We start from the raw sequence: 17,183 nt of genomic DNA on the forward strand, positions 1-17,183 counted from the left end.
ACACGTTAAATACTGAAAAAAATGTATAATGTATTGAGTCACTGAGGATTCTGTGGAATTTTCAGTTAAATATGTGTTTTATGTTTTTTTTTCCTGAAGCTAATGTGCACTTAGTGGTTGTTTTGACTGAAAATTAAATTAATGAAGGGTCTGACTTTTTCACAGAGCTGTAAATGTAATCTTTATCATGAGCAATAATGTAATCACGTTTTAATGTGAATTGAATAATTTCTCACTTATAACTCAGCAGAGAAATGATGTGCAAAGTGCAGTCTGTCAACTTCCAGCCCATATTAGATTTGTGTTTGCAGGTAGAAGAGGAGAAATTTTAGGTGTAACTTTATTTGGAGGGGTCCTTGGCAACCTTACCAACTTTACGCAACACCTAACCCTCACCCTGGCCCTAATCCTAGCCCTAACCTTAACCTCAACCCAAAACCTAATCCTAATCCTCACCCTGGCCCTAATCCTAACCCTAACCTTAAACCTCAACCCAAATCCTAATCCTAACCCTCACCCTGGCCCTAATCCTAACCCTAACTTTAACCTCAACCCAAAACCTAATTCTAACCCTCACCCTGGCCCTAATCCTAACCCTAACCTTAACCTCAACCCAAAACCTAATCTTAATCCTCACCCTGGCCCTAATCCTAACCCTAACCTTAAACACAACCCAAAACCTAATCCTAATCCTCACCCTGGCCCTAATTTTAGCCCTAACTTTAAACACAACCCAAAACCTAATCTTAATCCTCATCCTGGCCAGTTTCCTAGCCCTAACCTTAACCTCAACGCAAAACCTAATCCTAATCCTCACCCTGGCTCTAATCCTAACCTTAAATTTAACCTCAAACCAAAACCTAATCCTAACCCTCACCCTGGCCCTAATCCTAGCCCTAACTTTAAACTCAACCCAAAATCCTAATCCTAACCCTCACCCTGGCCCTATTTTTAACCCTAATCTTAACCTCAACCCAAAACCTAATCCTAATCGTAACCCTAACTTTAAACTCAACCCAATACCTAATCCCAATGCTCACCCTGGCCCTATTCCTAACCCTAACCTTAAACTCAACCCAAATCCTATCCTAACCCTCACCCTGGCCCTAATCTTAAACTCAATCCAAAACCTAACTCTAATTCTCATCCTGGCCCCATTCCTAATCCTAACCTTAACCTCAAACTAAATCCTAATCCTGACCCTCACCCTGGCCCTAATCCTAACCCTAACTTTAAAAACTCAACCCAAAACCTAATTCTAATCCTCACCCTGGCCCTAATCCTAACCCTAACCTTAACATCAAAACAGACTTGAACCTGAGAAAACGGAATGCATATTGTATGCAGGTGTAATTTGATAGGTTTATAACCACGTAATTAACTATGTAACTACAGAGCTGCATTTAAAATGTACGACAGCTCTGCTCGTTTGGCTTGACCCAGGCAAAAGTCAGCAAATGTTGAGGAACTGTGCTGTAGATATAGATTAAATTCACCATCCAAAACCACCAGTGAACCTTCACGTCTTCTGGGTTTTATATGGAACGTTGCTGTTAGTAAAATAGTCACAATTCTGGAAAAAGATGTTTTCCTTGGGGATTATTCTTGCTTCACAACACCTGCATGTACCCCTCCATCATTCAGTGATTTAGAAAAAATCGATTTTAGGCCAAGATTTTCTTTAAATTATTGTCAAACTGTCTCAGGTGTCAGGCAGTGTATTCATAACATTTCAGGTAATAACTCCCTGTATAGAGACTTCTAGAGGTGGTAAGCTCTTCAGACATCTGGTTCCCTTCACCACCACTGTAAATAAGTCTGATTTCATTAGATTTGCTCTGAATGACAAACGTTGAAAAATCAGAGGAACTGCTCTTTAATACACTTTTGAAAATGACGGTTCCTCAAGGGTTCTTTAGTAACGAAAATAGTTCTATATAAGAACCATGAACACTCAAAGAACCTGCTTGATTAAAGGGTTCTTTGCATCATGAAAGGGTTCTTCAGATTGATGGAAAATACGCTATAGATGGTATAAAATTTAACCGTTTTAAAAAGCATTCTCGATAGCACCAAAAATAGTTCTTCTACTGTTATGATGTCAAGCTTGTACCAAAGGAAGAACATATGCATGATTAAAGGGTTCTTTTTCTCATGAAAGGGTTCTTCAGATTGATGGAGAATGTAGATGTGCTGTAGATGGTTTGAAAAGGGTTCTCTATAGCACCAAAAAGGTTTCTTCTATAGTTATGATTTCAAGTTTGTACCAGAAGAAGAACCCTTTAAGGTGCCATATAGATCCCTGTTCAAAAAGGTTCTATATAGAAGCATCTACCGCACTATCCATATGAAGATGTGAAGAACCTGTTCCTGGTGTGACGAACCCTTTAATCATACAAAAACCATCTATGTAGAACAATCTACAGCATTTTCCATCAACCAGAAGAACCGATCACTCATACACAAACCATCTATGTAGAACGATCTACAGCATTTCACCTCAACCAGAAGAACCGATCCTGGTGTGAAGAACCCTTTAATCATACACAAACCATCTATGTAGAACGATCTACAGCCTTTTCCATCAACCAGAAGAACCTGTTCCTGGTGTAACGAGCCCTATAATCATGTAAATGCTTCTTTGAGAGTTCGTGGTTGTACATAAAACCACAAAAAAAAACCATAAAACCCTTGAAGAACCATATTTTTTAAGTGTGTGCAGCAAGCTCAAGCTTACCATTTCAACATAACTGTTCAGTTTATACTACAGTACCTGCAAATTCCCCACTGTAAATAGCAAAACTAACGAAGTGAGAAAACCTTAAAAATAGCAAAACAGCCAGAAGGTTTAGACGAGAACATGTTGATCTAGTAATTCCATCCTTCAGGTTAAGATGTTGCATAAAAGCATAGTGGAAATCAGTGACCAGAAATATCACCTCACCACTTGCGCGAGAGCTTCTAAATCTTTGGATTCATTCATGAAGTCTGCATTGCATATAAGGGGTTGGTGCTCAGGAACCAGCAACAGTGGCGACGTCGGGCAACCCTGCGGCACAATAATGAAAAAGGCCAAAGGTACCGGATCGTGTGTGAAAGCTGTTCTCTAGCCTAGAGGGATCTGTGTGATATTCTGAAACCTTGTTTTTCCAAATTGGTAACTTTTCAGGAGAAAACATTCTTAACTTTTAATGTACGTTGGGTAATGCATTCCAAGTCACCCTGGACCATTTCTACCAATCAATTCATCATAAAACGGTCATTCAAATAAAGATGGCTTGACTTTTTAAATAACATAAAAAGATCACAACTAAGGTTTTGATTTGACACTGAAGACGTAAATCTTCCTAGTAAACAAGGGTCATTTTTGGCATTAGTTGCAATGAAGGCTATAAAAACGAACCCCAGAGATCAGTAACGTTCAACCTGTTCTTGCTCCCTGACTCCCTGTGTCCAGTTCTGCAGGGCTGGCTGGGGATCCTGTTCTGCTCCGTCACCGGACTGCGGGGTTCTGCCCTGGACTGCACGGACCGGGATGCTGGAGGAGCACGCTGCAGCATTTCAGTGGAGAAGCTTCTGGATCGAGCCAGCCAGCACGCGGAGCTTATCTACCGCGTCTCAGAGGAGGCCAGGACACTGTTTGTGAGTAAAGCGCTACAATCAATACCCACAAATGGAGCTCATTTTATGTGGTTAAAACTGTTAGAAAGAGGTTCCCACTGGAACAATACTAAGTGCTTCGGTGTTCTTCATCGTCAGCCAGGCAGCACACAGTGAGGGCTGTAGTTAAGCACCTAGATCATAATGTAATGGGATATATAAACGATAGAGTTTGTGATTTGTCTTTGTGTATTTTGTTTCTGTCATAAGAGAATATTTTATATCTGAAAGAGAAACAAAACGTTAAAACGTTCTTAAGTATGATGGACAATGAAGTGCAGATGTTGGAATTTATTATTTACACACACACACAAGACACACACACAAACACACACATTATATATATATATATATGTATATGTATATATAATAGTGATGTTCTGAACGTTGGTGTGTTTGTGTGTTTGTTTACCCATCTCCAAGCCGCTCCTCGAGGAAGCCCAGTATTATATGTAGTTACAAAGCAGCTCCTGGTTTGAATCAGTGCTTCAGTAAATTGAGCTCATGATGTCATTGATGATATTAACGAGTCTCTGTGGCGGCTGTGAAGGTGTCCAGGAAAAATATGGACCCAAGAAATTCTTGTTACTTTTTATTGTTTTTATGTTTATTTGAACTGATGGGTCAAACCAGGAGCTGCTTTTTAACTACATATTGTAACGCGGAGCGACGTAGCGGACGCATGAACGGAGGTAAGCGACTTTTATTGAGGGCAAATCCAAAGTCAGGGTCAAGACGGTCCAGGGTCATAGAGCCAATACGGACAGATCGTGTGGCAGACATGACATACAAACTATAAACAGGTTCAAACAAGAACCTGAGATTCAAACAAACATCAAACATAGACCAATACATCAGACGATGACCGATACAAAGACCAGCGAACACTAAGGGCAAACACAGGGCTTAAATACACACAGGGAAAACGAGGGACACGTGGAAGACAGGTGGAGACAATCATGGGCGGAGACAAGAAACGAGGGGCCGGACTAGAAAAACAAAAACAAAAACGCACATGGACAGGACTGGGAGGGGCCAATCGTGACACATATAATACTGGGCTTCCTCGAGGAGAGGCTTGAAAATGGGTAAACAAACACACCAACATCCAGAAAATCACTATTTATTATATATATATATATATATATATGTGTGTGTAGAATATTAATTAATGTTCCATAAAGTTTGTTTATTCAAATATTAAAATTTTTCTCAGCAAATAAACACAAACTACACAAATAAATAAATTTTTGAAAATGTGTCTTGGGTGCCTCAGACTTTCACACAGTACTGTATATGAGCCAGTACAGTTCCATCTATCAACGTTACTGAAGAACAAAAACACATAGCCCTCCAAAACATGCGGAACTTACATTCATGGCTACTATGAAAAAGGATAAAATGCTGCTCCATGCAAATATTTAAACACTAAACGCTGCACTTTATCACTAATAATAAGTCTCCTAAGCCTCATTATTACTTGCAACCACTCCTATGATTAAGAGCTTAGAGGTTGTAGAGTAAGCAGTAAGTTTCCTAATTCTTTCTGTTGCTTTTTGTGCAGGAGGAAATGTTCATTCCTCTCTCTGCGCTCACTCAGCAAGGCCGTGGAAGCCACTTGTGCACGTCCAACGTCGTCTCCATTCCTACATCCAAAAGCGAAGTTCAGCAAATTTCAGTAAGCACCACTAAGCAGAGCTCTGCATTGTTCTTTGTTGCCAAGGATGCAGCTAAAAGCCATAGGCTATAAGACAATGGGCAAAGGAGGTTTTAAGGGACTTACTGAAGAGTTGTGTTGTTGCAGGACAAATGGCTCCTCCACTCTGTCCTCATGCTCATCCAGTTCTGGGTTGACCCCCTAATGGACCTGCAAGCCTCTCTGGATCGCTACGACAACGCCCCCAGCGCCCTCCTCAACAAGACCAAATGGATGTCAAGCAAGCTGATGAATCTAGAGCAAGGAGTGCACGTCCTTATCAGAAAGGTATGGAACCCAGCACTGGCCTGTTAAGATTAGTGTCCTCCCTACACTGTTAATGTCCTAAACTAGGCCCTATTCAGTAGGGAGTGCACTATTTTGGAAGTTTCGCTATCGCATAGTGGTCTGGAAATCTATGCAAATCCATGTCACATTAATGTAGAAAATCATGTAGGGAATGATGATTAAAGGCCATTTTTGTTCTCTATAATAGTGCTTCGTGTAGTTTTCCAGTGTAAAGTGCAGTGATTAGGGAAGCATTTCTGGTAGTACGGCTCCAATGTAGGGAATATTGATTAGGATGCCATTTCTGTTTAGTGTTCCAATTTTTGGAATAGTGATTGATGTTCCCTATAATAGTGTACATTGTTCCAGGTTAGGGAAAGGCATATAGAATTCCATTCCTGTCCACTATAACACTATTCCAATTTAGGGTAAAGTAATGAAGTGGGCATTTCTGTTCCCTATAACAGTGTACAGTATTCCAGATCAGGGAATAGTGATAAAGATTCCAGTTTTGACTCCTATAATAGTGTACAGGGTTCCAGATTAGGGAACAGTGATTAAGATTCTGTTTCTGTCTCTTATAACAGTGCTCCAATTTTGAGAATAGCGATTAAATAAGCATTCATGTTCCCTATAAATTGTGTTCTATACAGTGCTCCAATATAGGGAATAGCAATTATAGGGACATTTTTGTTCCTTATAACACTGTACGGTGTTCCAGATTAGGGAATAGTGATTAAAATTCCTTTTCTGTTCCCTAAAATAGTGTTCCAATCCAGGGAACAGTGATGAAGTGGGCATTTATGTTCTCTATAAGAGTGTTCTACAGTGCTCCAAGGGCAGGAATAGTGGTTAAGGAGCATTTCCGTTCCTTATGATGGAGTTCTATATAGTGTATATAGACCTGGTTGTGAACAGTATGCTGTTAAACGTAAAAAAATTATCATTTTTAAATTAAACTTTAAAACATTCCTTTCAGTTTTCAAGCTTCTTAGCTGAAATAATGAGTTCTTCTTTCATTCAGTACTTTTAATTTTGTCCTTTAAATGCCCCAACTCTTTTCCTCCCGACCGTAGATGCTGGACGAGGGCAGTTTAGAGCTGCACAATAACGAGAGTGTGACGGCTTACCTGGTGCCGCCGGACATGGTGGAGCACGTGGTGAGGGACTACGCCATGCTGTCCTGCTTCAAGAAGGACGCTCACAAGATGGAGACGTTCCTTAAACTTCTCAAGTGCCGCCAAACGGACAGACCCAGCTGCTCCTTTTTCTAGCCTTGTGTTTCTTGCCCAGGGCACTTTACAGGATGATTTAGAGATGAGGTCAGGCACCAGAAAATATAGCAAGTGAATATATAATAAAATATATATATATATATATATATATATATATATATATATATATATGTGTGTGTGTGTGTGTGTGTGTGTGTGTGTGTGTGTGTGTACAGTACTGTGTGAAAGTTTTAGGCATCTAAGCAATTTTTAAACACTTTACCTCAGCAGTGAGTTTATCACAATATACATTAGAATAAAGTCGTATTCATAATTCAAATAAACAGAAAAACAATAAAAAGTAACAAGAATTTCTTGGCTCCATATTTTTCCTGGACACCTTCACAGCCGCCACAGAGACTCGTTAATATCATCAGTTACATCATGAGCTCAATTTACTGAGCACTGATTGGTCAAACCAGGAGCTGCTTTATAACTACATATAATATAATACTGGGCTTCCTCGAGGAGAGGCTTGGAGATGGGTAAACACACACACTAAAATCCAGAAAATCACTATTTTTTATATATATATATATATATATATATATATATATATATATATATATATATATATAATTATTCATTCATATTCCATTAACAATTTTCTCAGCAAATAAACACAAACTACACAAATAAATAGATTTTTAAAAATTTGCTTTCAATTGTGTGTTCAATCTTGGGTGCCTCAGACTTCCCACAGTACTGTATATAAATTGTGCCATAACTTTTGCACAGACAGCATTTTATAATAATCCAATTTGTTAAATTCAGCCAAAAAATATATTTTGCCCACAATAGTGTATATTTTGTCTACCTGCCACATATATCAACCTATATGCTTAACTCAAAAATACTTAAAATCCCATTTTAATCATCTTAATTGTAACACTGCACAATATTAGCAGGTTCCATTGTAACTCCATCTTTTATTTCTTCCACCCTTTTAAAATGAACAGGTTATGGACTAATAGAAATGATCTAAAATGACCTGGATTACGATCTTGTTACATTAAAGGGGAATTCCACTAATTTTTCAAATATTCTTCATAATTCAACACCCTCTGAGTTTTTAGGCGTAAGGTTGATGATGGTAAATCAAAAATAATTAGTTTTATTTACAACTTTGCTTTACTGCAGGGGTTCTATTCATTTATCACTAGAAAGCATGACGGCCCAGAGGAAAAGAAAACTTTTTGCTTAAAAGTTTCTCTTTTGGGAAATTCCAACACAGCAATGTATGGACGACACTTTGTGTTAAGTACTACTGACCATAAAGTAGCAACAAATTACGCCAACACGAGCTTGTTTTATACGCAAGTGGGCGATTACCACTGGCTCCTCTTCAGTGGCCCAAGGACCACCAGAGGGTGCTTCACAGCCCACTTGTTCTCTGAAGCCCTGTGGTTGAGAAACCCTTCCTTACAACACCCTGCACTAACTTCTCTGCCATTGATATGTTAAGAAAAAAGGCCCAAACCTTCTCAAAACTATCATAAATCTAACTCCCAGTCATCAGGCAGCAGATTCATAACTATTTTACATAATATCTTCCTGTGAGGGAGCTCTCACAGGCATTAAGCTCTTCAGACGTCTGGTTCCATTCACTATGAGTGCAGGGCTGTAGCCTAGAACTTTTAGAATGGGCAAGTGCCAGAGATTTTCTTGCTACACTGCTAACAACAATATAACTAAATGAAGGAGGATTACTGAATAAAAATGACATGGATAATGTTGTTTTTTTTTCTCTGTATATAATTAAATCTGTCCATCATTTCCACATGAACAGAATATTACATCAGTACAATTATTGCTGAAAATAAACTGAAAGATGTGATGAAAGCCATGTATGAATCATTTATGTATTTCAGTCATTCCGTAGAAACTGGTGTGTTTGACCGAGTTAATTAAATGAATGCAAATCACTTTTTTTCTGTGCACAACGTTAAGAAAAACATTTCATATAGACACACCATGGGAGTTATTAATCTAGGCACTTCCCTTATACATGAGGCTAATGATTAGAAAGCTAGACAAACAGCGCTGTATGATTAAATGTTTACAGCAAACTCATTTTTGAGTTTTGGAGTTTTAGAGTCTGCGTCATTGTGAACAATTGAACAACTTGGTGAGTTTCTCCGCAATTTCACACCAAACCAAACTGACTTTGACCCCATTTACACCTGGTCACTTCATGCAGATACTGTATATCAGGATCATATCTGGATGAGGCCAAGACACGTAAAAATGCAAGTGTAAACGCACCCAAGACACATTTAAAACAGATCAAATCTGATCAGACAAGACACATTCAACAACAAAAACTCCACCCAATATAACTGAACCACCTCCCAGTGCATCCAAACCCCCCCCCCAATACAACCAAAACCCTCCCTGTATAACTGAAACCCCTCCCAATGCAACCAAAACTCCTCCCAGTATAACTGAACAACCTCCCAGTGCATCCAAAACCCCTCCCAATACAACCAAAACCCCTCCCTGTATAACTGAAACCCCTCCCAATACAGCCAAAACCCCTCCCAGTACCACTGGAACTCCTCCCGATACACCCAGAACTCCTCCTGTTACAACCTATACCCAACAAAAGTTCAACAGAAACCCCTCCCAGTACAGCAAGAACTCCTCTTGGTACAGCAAGAACTCCTCTTGGTACAGCCAGAACTCCTCTTGGTACAACCTATACCCCTTTCAGTAGAACCGAAACTTCTCCCAGGGCAACTAAAACCCCTCCCAGTACAACCAAAACTCCTCCCCACACAGTACGTCACTGGACACATGAGCCGTCTAGAAGGAAGATGTTGAGAGGACGCACATGTTGGGGGTCCAGATCAAATGAAATGCTTAATAGCAACAATGGAGACACTACTACACAAAACAAACTGCAGATGAAGAAGCTGAAAGGATAATCAATAGGTAACTGGTTGCTAATGAGCAAATTTGCATATAGGAGATGTATTTGACTACCAAGCATAAACGCATGTGAGTAATATCTTATATCACGATACAATCCAGATACTAGAAACACGAAGTGACCAGGTGTCTTTGTTTTCATCTTTAGCAGTGTTCAGAGGGGCTTCTCCAGCATACCGTTCACTGGTAAAGCTTTTTATCAGATTTTATCGGTGACTTCAAAAAAACAGCCATTAGGGGTGTACATTATGTACTTCTGGTGCCGGTCCCAAGCCCGGATAAATGGTGAGGGTTGCGTCAGGAAGGGCATCCGGCGTAAAACTTGTGCCAAAACTATCATGCGGATCACAAATATGTTTGCCATACCGGATCGGTCGAGGCCCGGGTTAACAACGACCGCCTCCGGTGCTGTTGACCAGCAGGGTGCCGGTGGAAATTGGACTACTGTAGGTCGAAGACCATCAAAGAGGAGAGGAGGAAGGCGGGTTAGAAGGCAGCGAGAGAGGAGGAAAGGCAGGAGTGTGGAGGTTAGAGTAGGGACTCTGAACATAGGGACATTGACTGGTAAAGGCAGAGAGCTTGCAGACATGATGGAGAGAAGGAAGGTAGATATTCTGTGTGTCCAGGAGACCAGATGGAAAGGAAGCAAGGCCAGGAGGTGGATTCAAAATGTTCTACCATGGTGTAGAGAGGAAGAGAAATGGAGTAGGGATAATCCTAAAGGAACAGCTTGGGAAAAGTGTAAGTGTAAAGGAATAGTGGATATAATGGGCAAAGAATGTTGGAGATGGAGCTGCCGGGTAGAAGGAGAAGAGGTAGACCTCAGAGAAGGTTTATGGATGTAGTGAAGGTGGACATGGAGATGGTTGGTGTGAAAGTAGAGGAGGCAGTGGATAGGGCAAGATGGAGGCAGATGATCCGCTGTGGTGACCCCTAAAGGGAGCAGCCGAAAGAAGAAGATCGGTGACTTCAAATGTTTTTGAAACTGTAGTTGTTTGGTCTTTAGTTTCACGTTCTTAGGTTGAAAACAGGGATTATATAGAACGAGTTATTAAAAGCCAAACTCTATATTATCATGCTTCCCAGTTCTCAGTCATTCCATCATCATTCCATTGCAGACTCCACTTCCCAGAATCCCTCAGTTTGTCATGCACCTACGCTAACCAATCACACGACAACCAGCTGATCTCTTTTTTAGGGGACCCACAGAATATTGGTTTTAAGACATTCAGAGGTCCAAGAGGTTAATTAGGGGGTCCCAGAACCCCCAGGACTCCCTGTATTTCACATCTTGGTCTAGCCTGTCTCTGTATGTTTTTAAGATAATAAACATAGAAGAGCCAGTTTATGACGAGCCTGGCCACTTCCTATTTCCCCTGTTATATATCAATAACATGACTGAACAATGCGAGTCCCCGATGAATGGGAGTTAATGGAGCTCAACAGCTAAAAAGTAAAAAGTAAAAATAGTTTCTAATCCCTTGCCTTTAATTCTAGAAAGTAGATGGATGTATTTCACTAAAAAAGCAAAGAAAACTCATCTACATATTCCCTTTATTCTACAGTAAATGGGTTTTGGTGAGCAGAGCAGCTCATTGGCTGCTCACCTCTATACAAGTTCTTCGCTAATAGCATATAGGCCTACGCAGCAGGTGCTGGTCTTCATTAAAGCTATTTATGCGCCAGTGTCTTTAAGCACATCTAACCCTTTTAACCCCAATTCTGACCATAACCCTAATTAACATCTGCTTCTGTTTTTCTACACTCTACAAATAGTTCATTTTAACAGGGTTTTCAGAGCAGACAGAAAAGCTTATTATACAAAAAAAACCCTTAACAAATAAAAGTGCGTTCCCTACATGACCTCAAGAGAGAAAGTAATAAATGCCTTGTTTACATTTGCTATTTTTAGTATAAAAGCACTGGATATATGAAACAAAGTATACAGCATGGATTAATTATTGATAAAAATACCAGCGTTTGGTACTTGAAGGCATTTTTGCAGCAACCACAGAAACATACATGCACGAGAAACTGTGTAGCCTTTATACTGTTCGCACATTAAAATTTCATCAGCATTGATTTGCATCCTATCAAAGTTCAGAATGAGCCACAGTCAGTTCCTAAGACACGTGCTAAGTAGGCCCATCCAGCGTGTGAGAGAATAGGGTTTCAAATGAAGTCAATCAATTTTTTTTTTTTTAACAACTAACACCTAAGTAAAGAAATCTGACCTTCAGAAAGTGAGTGATGTGAAGACAGGACACAGGCCAAAAGGGGAGAGAGAGAGAGAGAGAGAGAGAGAGAGAGAGAGCGAGAGAGCGAGAGAGCGAGAGAGAGCGAGAGAGAGAGCGAGAGAGAGAGAGCGAGAGAGCGAGAGAGCGAGAGCGAGAGAGAGAGAGAGAGAGGGAGAGAGAGAGAGAGAGAGCGAGAGAGAGAGCGAGAGAGAGAGAGAGAGAGAGAGAGAGAGAGAGAGAGAGAGAGAGAAGCAAAGCGGAAAGCTCTTCTCCACGGGGGACCGGCTGAGACAGCAAATCGTCTGCGGAGACGGAGGGGTCAAGTGGGCTGTGTGTTCAAGGCAGGACGTGGGCCGGCACATGGGCAGTGGAAGTTGGAATTATGCTGATTTTGAACTCGATGTTTCGCCCTCGCTCCCACACACTCCCTCCTTTCTTTTGTCCATCATCCAAAAACCTTACAGCTGCTAGGTATCTTTCTCCTTCTGCTTCTCCTTCTAAAAGTAGTTTTTCTAGCAACTCAACTGTTAAAGTGGAGTCCCACCAAATGTGGAAAACGTCCCCATAATTAGATGGATAAGATGTGAACCGAGTCACTCAGATGGTTTCGGCATGAAATGCTCCGTTCTAGAGAAACGTCCTGTTGAAGAACTGTTCCCAGTGGTGATGATAGGAACCAGACGTCGGAGGAGTTCTCCAAAAGCTCCTTGCAGAAAGTTATTATATGGATTGGTTAGGCAAATTTATCACTTTTGGACAGTAAATAAAATGATTATATTTGTGTTGGAGTCATGGCAACCCCTGGTTCCTATCATCAGAACTCAAAGTTTCTCTACAATGAAGCATTTCACTCTAAACTGCTCTGAATGATGGCTTAAAAAAGACCCCACCTTGTTGTGGAGATCTACAGAAGCCCAGTAGCTAGAGGGTTATTGAGCCACATGCTCCACTCCAGTCATGAAATTTTCACCAGATTTATGAGCAATTTCAAATATGTTTTTAAAACGGTTGTTTTAAAAGGTTCTGAGTTTTTAGGTCTTCTCCTTGATGAAAAATGGACCAGGGCTCTGGTCTTGTGTCTGTTCACAAGACCTCCCATCTCTCTATATGACGACCCTGCTAAAAACCATAGAAACCTTTAAGAGTTTCTTTTGGTCTGATGGCTTTGCAAACCGTTTCAGCTTTTCAGTGGGATGACATCACATCCTTATGGTTGAACAAGTGACCAATAGCTAATTTTATGCACTTCATGGTTCTTAAATGGGATCTAAAGTTGGAGGCCAAAGACCAGATTAGCTGGTCACCACAACAACAGCATATGCTGTTGGAACAAAACCTTGTATCTCTAAAATGGTAACTTTACAGTAGAAGGAAGAAACATACTCTGCATTTAATGTAAGTAAATGGAACCAGACGTCTTTCCAAGTCATTTTGAGCCGGTTCTTTCAGTTCATTCATCACGAAATTTACACACAATGTAAACGGCAACAGGCACTTTCAAATGATGTGAAAACCTGAAAAACTCTGGGGTTTTGTTCCCACAGCAGCGATATGTCATTTGGATGCTGATATGCTGGTCAACCAGCACCAGGGTTGCATGAACCAACACAAACGGAATGCATGCTGGTCTATGCTGCGCAGGGTCTTTGGCCACCTCCACGATCCACACTTAAAACCTCAACCTCCTTAAACTTTTTACTTCACTTTACTTTCAGAGTTCAGACGTCTTCCATTAAGACTCTGTATGGCTGTGAAAGTGGAGGAGAAATGAAGAGGCCTTCCATCAGAGCAGCAAAATCTCTGTTTAGACTAGAGCGCCTCCCTGTGGCAAGAAAGTGCCAAGACGTGTAGACATGCAGTACGGAATGGCAAAAATTTGAGGTTGATTTAACCTCCTAAACCCTGAAGAAGTGTAGGTTATTTCAGCTTTTAACACCATAGCACCACGACATATTGAGTGATTCACGGCATTTATAAAGTAAGAAAAAGTGAAATAGCTCATTTGAGATTTGTAATGAATACTCTGAAGGACTAAATGACAATATCAGGAGTAAAAAGCACGTTCTGCCTTGTGGAAACAGCCACTGAGTGAAGGCATTACATTGCAACAGCACTCAGTTGAGCCTCATTGTGTCGCGTGGCATCATATCCCTCAGTTTATATCATTTCAACGTTTTTGTTCATCACTGTTCTGCAATTAGGACACCCAGCATGTGTTAAAAATACATATACGCACACTATAAAATCCCTGTGGCGTCAATCCTGACTGCTAGCGTAGCCACTGAGCTACAGGCTAATGAATACGGCCAAGCTAGCATTAGCTAGCACTAGTCAAACAACATCGATTCGTTATTCAGCACAGCTCGTCTTTTCTTCATCTTTTCTGGCAGAAGAGACGCCAAACTGAGGTAAGATATCGAGATCTTCAGCGGCGTCATTTCTGTCGCTGTAATGATGATTAGAAGACAGTTACCAAGACGCTAGCTAGCTTCCTAGCAGTTAGCTACGAGCATTGCTTCGCCTTTCACCAGCTAAAGAAAGAAAAATGAAACATTTCAGTCAAAAATCCACCCCAAACAAGTCGTGGCTGGTCAAATGTTCCTCCCACGGTTAAGATGCATCATCAGAAGGAGGTTTTCTAGTTTTCAAACTTGAACAATCACTCTAAAGACAACTGCACACTCATAAAAAAAGATGGTTCTTCAAGGGTTCTTCAGGAAAGGGAAAGGCTCTACTTAGAACAATTAGTTATATATAGAACCACCTCACGCTTAAATGGTTCTTTGCATGGTGAAATGGTTCTGCAGATGGAGAATGCACTGTATATGGTTTTATATAGCACCAAAAATGTTTCTGCTATTGTTACAAGCTTGATGTTGCTACAACAACCATGGTGCTATATTGACCCATTTTCAAAAAGGTTTTATATAAAACCAAATGTAAAATATACATTATACTCCATCAGTCTTAAGAACCATTTGACCATGCAAAGATCCATTCATTGTGCAAACGGTGCTTGGAGCGTTCATATAATGGCTCTATATAGAACTGTTGTCTTTACTAGAGACTAGAGCCTAGAGCCTTCACCTTCTAAGAGCCAATTTTTTAAGACTGTACTATGTCAAGCAATAGAAGAACCCTTTTTGATGCTGTAGAACCACGTACCGCACATTCTTCATCACTCTGAACAACCATTTCATCTTGCAAAGAACCATTTATGCCTTAAATGATTTCATACCCTGCTGAAAAAGGACCATTAGAAACCATTACGATTAAAACCTGATGGTTTTGCTTTCTAATGGGAACTGGCTTAATGGTTTCCAATAAAGATCACTAGTATCCTGCAGAATACCTTTAGATCTCATTGGAAAACCATCAAATGCATTTAGAATCAACCGCTGGTCACCTGTTAAACCATTAGAATCCTTTACATTGTGATACCATGTAATCAAAAAAGCCACAACACATTACAAAACCATCAGGAGCCAATAGAAACATTTAATGCATGGGAGCCACAACTTTCTATGTCTGTTTTACCATCTTGGCTGTAAACATGACTCAGTATGTGCTAGACTTACTTCGCTCTGCTTTAAGCTGAGGGGCAGTCGTGGGCTGGAGATCGGGCTGCCCACCACTCCAGGCAAGTCTGCTCACTGCCCCCTAGTGTGTGTGTGCTCACTAGTGTGTATGTGGTGTTTCACTTTAGCTTTAGCTTTAAGCTGTATCTCAGTAGCTCAGTGAGAAAAGCTACAGCCGCTTTTCTCACATCTCCAGCAGGAAAATTGTCCACAAAAGTAGAACAGTTTCTTTAAAATGTCTCTCAACATTCGGCGTTTTAAGAGGCTGAAGTCGCTTCTCATTCACCAGCTTCTTGTTTGAATTTTCACGTTCCACCTTAAATGGAACATTAAATAAACGCAAATAAGTCCATTCGCTTCCAAATCAACGACGGTCATCTTAAGTCTTTCCCACTGCCTTTTCATTAGCTACTCACTAGGCGAGACGTTGTCTGTGTTGCTATGGTGACCAGCAGTCACCAGCCTTCAGGGTTATAGAGTGAATTAGCAGTTCTACATAAACTCCAGCGTTTAAGACCATTTACTGTTAAACTGTGTTGAACGACCAGCAGAGCTTTATTTTACTGTAAAGGAGGATTATTTTATTATTACCATCAAATCTGATTCGGCTGTGGAGCCACAACAGGGCAGGAAAAGAGCCGCATGTTGCCGACCCCTGCCTTAACGGTTTCTGTTTTTTTTTTCAGCATGGGATAAGTTTAAGTTTAAGTGACCCTTATTAGTCCCACAATGGGGAAATTTCACCTCCGCATTTAACCCATCCATGAAGTGAAACACCACATACACACTAGTGAGCACACACACACACACACACTAGGGGGCAGTAAGCACACTTGCCTGGAGCGGTCGGCAGCCCTATCCACAGCGCCCGGGGAGCAATTGGGGGTTGGGTGTCTTGCTCAAGGATACCTCAGTCACATACTGTCGGCACTGGGGATCGAACCGGCAACCTCCAGCCCACAAGTGCCCCCCATACAGCTAAACAGAACCATTCTCTATACCGAAGAACCCTTCAAGAACTTTAAGATCGTAAGAAGCATAAGACAAAAGTTCAGAACAATATCCAGGAGACTAAAAGGTTTAACCTTGAAGCCTGATCCCCAGGCCTATTGTTTTCCTCCTCAAACATCACATTTCAATCTTTTAACAGAGCGATGAGCACTTCAGTCGCTGTTTCTCCAAGTTCAAGCACAGTCACATTCTCCAGCGCTCATAACACTTAAAACAAAAAAGGCCTTGTGGGTTCGCAAATGTTTCACAGATAACCTATTTCTCCATTTTGACACAGTTTGAAAATGATGCACTATCACCACCCGCACAGCCTGTGTTATAGTCCTATTTTGCCGACTGTCAGTTTCACTTAAGTAGCAAAAGCCTGGGGTGAAATGAACAGTAACTGCTTTCGTAGCAGAACTGCAGTTGCACTTCTAAACGTTCCAAACAGAAACCACGCAAATGCAAGTCATTCAGACTGGAACCTGAAGCAGAGCGAGCAGTACAGTATGATTTATGTACAGCA

The 17,183-nt window shown here is 40.8% G+C and overlaps 1 protein-coding gene across 1 annotated transcript; it reads left to right on the forward strand.

Annotated features, from left to right (window-relative positions):
• The first annotated feature begins 3,040 nt into the window (after nucleotides 1–3,040).
• smtlb (somatolactin beta) lies at nucleotides 3,041–7,011 on the forward strand. Its single transcript, XM_017707687.1, has 5 exons — nucleotides 3,041–3,078; nucleotides 3,458–3,642; nucleotides 5,225–5,338; nucleotides 5,465–5,644; nucleotides 6,721–7,011. The coding sequence occupies exons 1-5, from the start codon at nucleotides 3,063–3,065 to the stop codon at nucleotides 6,916–6,918; spliced, it is 693 nt and encodes a 230-aa protein (XP_017563176.1). The 5' UTR covers nucleotides 3,041–3,062; the 3' UTR covers nucleotides 6,919–7,011.
• Nucleotides 7,012–17,183: the final 10,172 nt, after the last annotated feature.

Source organism: Pygocentrus nattereri, chromosome 18 (assembly GCF_015220715.1).
Source record: "Pygocentrus nattereri isolate fPygNat1 chromosome 18, fPygNat1.pri, whole genome shotgun sequence".
NCBI classification, from domain to species: domain Eukaryota; kingdom Metazoa; phylum Chordata; class Actinopteri; order Characiformes; family Serrasalmidae; genus Pygocentrus; species Pygocentrus nattereri.